Raw genomic sequence first — 4,367 nt, 5'->3', positions numbered from 1 at the left:
AATGGTGAAGGGATAGATCAAATAGGCCAATTGATGGATCATGGAAGGTTTGTGAAGAAATTTCATGCTCCCTTGTAAAAGTATTTTTTAGTATTTGTAAAATACAAAAATACAGTAGTTTATTTTGATACATGGTGTGGCTGCTGTATTTTGTAGTTTATTTTGATACACTTAAAATTAAGGTATTTGGTATTTTATTTTAAAATACATTTTGATGTATCTTTGCCCAACCCTGGTAATACCTATATCATACCCTTGTCATTATACAAATGTATGTCCTCATTTGTCACAAAAACGCGCGCACACACACACACATATATATATTTGTATACAATATATGAGTATATACAATTAATTTAGGTATCTAAATGTTTTGTTCACATTGATTTGAAAATATTACCATACTATTACTTTATATTTCTAAGTGAGTATTTGATACTTTTGCGTTGTAGTCATGTTTCACTTCATTTGAACAGGTCTAAACTGGTCTGATAAAGTCTATTTTTAGTCATTCTGAATCGGGAGTCTCTGATCTGTCTTCCCAGCTCTCCATTTCCGGGCTGTTCCGTGGGCTAGATCTTCAGCTCCTGCAGCCCATGTCTCTGTCTCTGATGCACTCTCAGCCTCCGCTCTCCAACGACTCCTCCATCAATCTGGAGCCAATGGAGATCTCCGCCTACAAGCTCAAGCTGTGCTAGAACGATGTTGCACCAGAACCGGGCTCTCCGTGTGGACCCTTGGAACCTGTGCTACAGCAGAGAACCACAGCTTGGATGAGCAGAGGACTCTTATGGAGATCGTTTATCCAGACTTAATGTATCTGAATCAACACGAAGGCGCTAACTAAACCCTTGCAAAATGGGAAATAAAGACTCGAGGATGAGAACGCTCCAGCCAAAGTCAGATTTAGTAGCCGGCCCGGGTGCTGAGATAAGAATGTCCGTGTGCGTTTTTACTTTTCAGAGAGATTTGATCAGGCAGAGAACTAATCGGTGAACATCTTTTTATTCCAGCAGTGCCGACCGTTGTTCTTTGAGCTCTATTTTTTTCCCTTTTGTCTTTGACTGGAACTGCTGACAGTTTCGCATTCATTTTCTCATTAATTCATTCATCCCTGGAGTTCGTACTGTATGTAAATTACTCAAAAACTACATACACAACTGGAGCTATACAAAATTGTGGAACTCAGTGCAATATGTGAAGCTTTGTTTCTCCATTTTATTAGTTTTCTATTCCTAAGGCCGTGGACGCTACGCTTGAATCCGTGTCATTTTCGTTTGAGCTCACGCAGTTCTTTTATTTCTTTATCTCTGCTGTGGACGGTTCTGCCTACGCTCGGCGGCCGCATGTTTTAGTTTTCTATGAATGTCAATCATCCAGCTTGGCCTGCGAAGGCTGTCAGTGCTGTAACAGACACGGCATTTACAGATCTCTTTCTTTTTAGAATGGCTCCCGACTCTTCGCTGACAGAAGACGACGTCTGTGATCCAGCATCGGTCGGGTCTTCGGATAGCTCTTTCATTGGTCGGGCTCAAATCGCGCGACGAGAGCTGACGTTTACAATCTTTATCCACCGTATCTTCTGTTAATAAATAAAGCTGCTGCTTAATAAGCTAGCTGTGGATTATCCGCAACACATTTTAGTTATTTGTACCATTTTGATCGTGTCTGGCATAGTAAACAAGCCGCAGAATGTGCATTTATACTTTGTCATATTATATGCAGGTTTGAGCCGTATTTAAATGCAGTTCGGGAACAGATATGCAGAGATGGTCTTATTTCAAGACCTAGATCAGTTTAGTCATCGACATACTCGCAGTATTTTCAGGTAAACCGAACTCGTATCCGATTGTAGTGCGGGTAGCGACGGGTTCCTGCGCTCAGATTTAGCCAATTTCCCACACAAAAACGCGTTTAGGCCTTATCTCGCTGTAGGAAACCCATCTGTAATGTGTAGCAGAGCCATCTCAGTCGTCCCTTCTGGCTTTTGTCTGTCACCTCGGTTTGCTCGAATCTGACAATTTTGAACATGAGAATGCTGTCTGTCCATCAACGTGTCGTCTCGTGTCTCACCTCTCCCAGCCTGTCTGTCTGTCTCCCCTGGGAAAATCTTAAATTACAGAAAAATATTCTCACTTCTCCGACTTCCAACTCCACGCCCGATTATCTCTCTGTAGTGCGCTCACGTCCATTTACATCAGTCAGGCCATCAGCCGGCTTCTCAAGCTAATCAAGTTCCGGAGTAGCGTCCTATCAGGAAGATAATTCCCCGCAGGAGGAGCTCCGAGTATGGAGTGCCAAACGTCTGTCCGATTGCTTTGGAACACATTCTGGCACCTAACGTAGCGCGTGCTTGCTTCTGTAATTCGGTCTGATTCATTTCCACGCGTGCGTACACTTTCCATACTGGCAGATCTCTTTGTTAGATGTCCTTTATTTGTTGTGTGTTCTGAGATGGAAATGACTTTTTTAGTTTTTCTAAAGAAATGACAGTGAATTGAGAGGTTAATTTATTCTTTTGTTGTTGTATCTTTTTCATGTTCTATTTTGGTTTGATATTGAGAGTGCGTGTTCATAAAAATGACTCGTAAAAGCAAAGACATTAAAGTGGACGTTTAATAAAGATCACACATGGAGAAAAAAAGTGATTCACATTTTGAAGTGATATTTGCATCCTAATTGGCTTTCCATTGTTGTCATGTCTTAAAGCTTTGTTGTTGTGCTATGAAGCGCAGACAGGGGGCAGTAGGGAGTTTTCTGCATTTAACGTGGGGTGTGAAATGTTGAGTTCCGTTAACAAAAGCTCACAAGAGATGCTTTTTATATCTAAACATCCTCCGTGAGAGCCGGGATATCAGGTACTGATTTACCAGACAGCCTTTGGAGAGAACTGGAAATACCGCTGTGCTCTCACAGTGCTGACAGGTCTACTGAAGTCAGACTGGCCTTTTTTTTGTTTGTTTGTATGGCTATTTTTTTCGATGCCCTTTCACGCTCAGCTGAGACCAGATTCGGTTTCCTCCACAGCAGACGGGTTTGTGTGCTAAAAGGGTGGCTTGCTCCCTGAGCCCAGGCGTTTGAGAAAGAGGCCATTCTTCTTAATAAGTCTGAGGGCTGAGACGGCAATAAAACTCAATCTCGCCGCTGAGGAGTTTAATAAGATGACAGAGGCGCTGATAGAGATGGAGACGTTTTTGAGGGATTAGTTGAGACGGGAATGAAAATGCTGTCATTTATACCCGCCCTCATGTTGATCAAAAGCCGTATGACTTTCTTTGCCAGGTGGCGCACGAAATGAGAAGCTCTGAAGAATGTCCTAGCTGCACTTTTCCCATACAATGTCCGTGGGCTGTAAAGCATTGAAAATGACCAAAAAGCTCCAGGAAGTAGTTCATATTACTCGCTTGCTGTATTCTGAAGCATTCTTTGAGAAATGCAAGACACAGAAAATCGTCCTCTGCCTTAGTTCTGGAATTGATTTAGCAAAAATTACACAAAGATGTTTGATGTCAATGATTGGTTCTTGCATGTTTCAAGGAAACAAATTTTGCAAACAAAGTGTGCATGATTTTTGAGAGATTTTCTGTGAACTGAGACTAAAGGCCATTCACACCACGAATGCTAACTGTATAGCATATGTAAAAACGCACAGTAACGGTCTGCTTATTATAAACGCACGCTGCAGTTTTGTCATCTGCCACTTTAAATGCTTGAGCTCTTCAAAGCTGGTGGATTCTGATTCGCTGTCAATGTTTTTGTTATTCAAAAGTTGGGAAAAAAATTAGTTATTTTTGTTTTCTTTGTGCACAAAAAATATTCTTGTAGCTTCATAAAATAACAGTTGATCACATGGACTATTTTAAAGTCCCCAGGCAGTGTGCTCCAAAACAGTGACACAATTTGCATTTAGAAGATATAAGCATTCAAAGCTTGCATTTCGTCACTTCCGCCAAAACGGCTCAATGATTTTTTTTGATGTCACATCGTACTTGAGCGTCTCATCAAACTTTGTCCAATCAAATGCTCTCTAGAATCCGAAGTGCCCGCCCCCTAGCAAGGATGCTTAAAATTGATCAAAAGCGACGATAAAGGCATTTATAATGTTACAAAAGATTTCTATTTCAGATAAATAGTGTTCATATCGATATCGGAATTATATCATATCGACTGAAATTAAGAAATATATCGTGATATCAATTTCGGCCATATCGTCCAGCCCTACCATGAAATCAAAATTAAAGTTTTTTGGGTGCTAGTATCAAAAGTCTTAAGGTTATCTATAAGGCAGTGTGCTCCAAAACAGTGACACAATTTGCATTTAGAAGATATAAGCATTCAAAGCTTGCAGTTCGTCACTTCCGCCAAAA

At 40.9% G+C, this 4,367-nt stretch overlaps 1 protein-coding gene across 4 annotated transcripts in view; it reads left to right on the top strand.

The window, feature by feature from the left end:
• LOC107720774 (alpha-mannosidase 2x-like) overlaps positions 1-3,773 on the top strand; it is a 43,990-nt gene extending 40,217 nt beyond the window's left edge. For all 4 annotated transcript variants that reach the window (XM_016528601.1, XM_016528602.1, XM_016528599.1 and 1 more), the window contains one exon: positions 546-3,773. In XM_016528601.1, the coding sequence (XP_016384087.1) occupies positions 546-698 (153 nt within the window). In that variant the 3' untranslated portion in view covers positions 699-3,773. The remainder of the gene's footprint in view (positions 1-545) is intronic.
• Positions 3,774-4,367: the final 594 nt, after the last annotated feature.

Source organism: Sinocyclocheilus rhinocerous, unplaced genomic scaffold, assembly GCF_001515625.1.
Source record: "Sinocyclocheilus rhinocerous isolate Xijiao unplaced genomic scaffold, SAMN03320098_v1.1 scaffold1022, whole genome shotgun sequence".
Classification (NCBI taxonomy): Eukaryota; Metazoa; Chordata; class Actinopteri; order Cypriniformes; family Cyprinidae; genus Sinocyclocheilus; species Sinocyclocheilus rhinocerous.
Note: the sequence above shows the minus strand (reverse complement) of the source record. Positions and strands in the feature narration are given on the sequence as shown.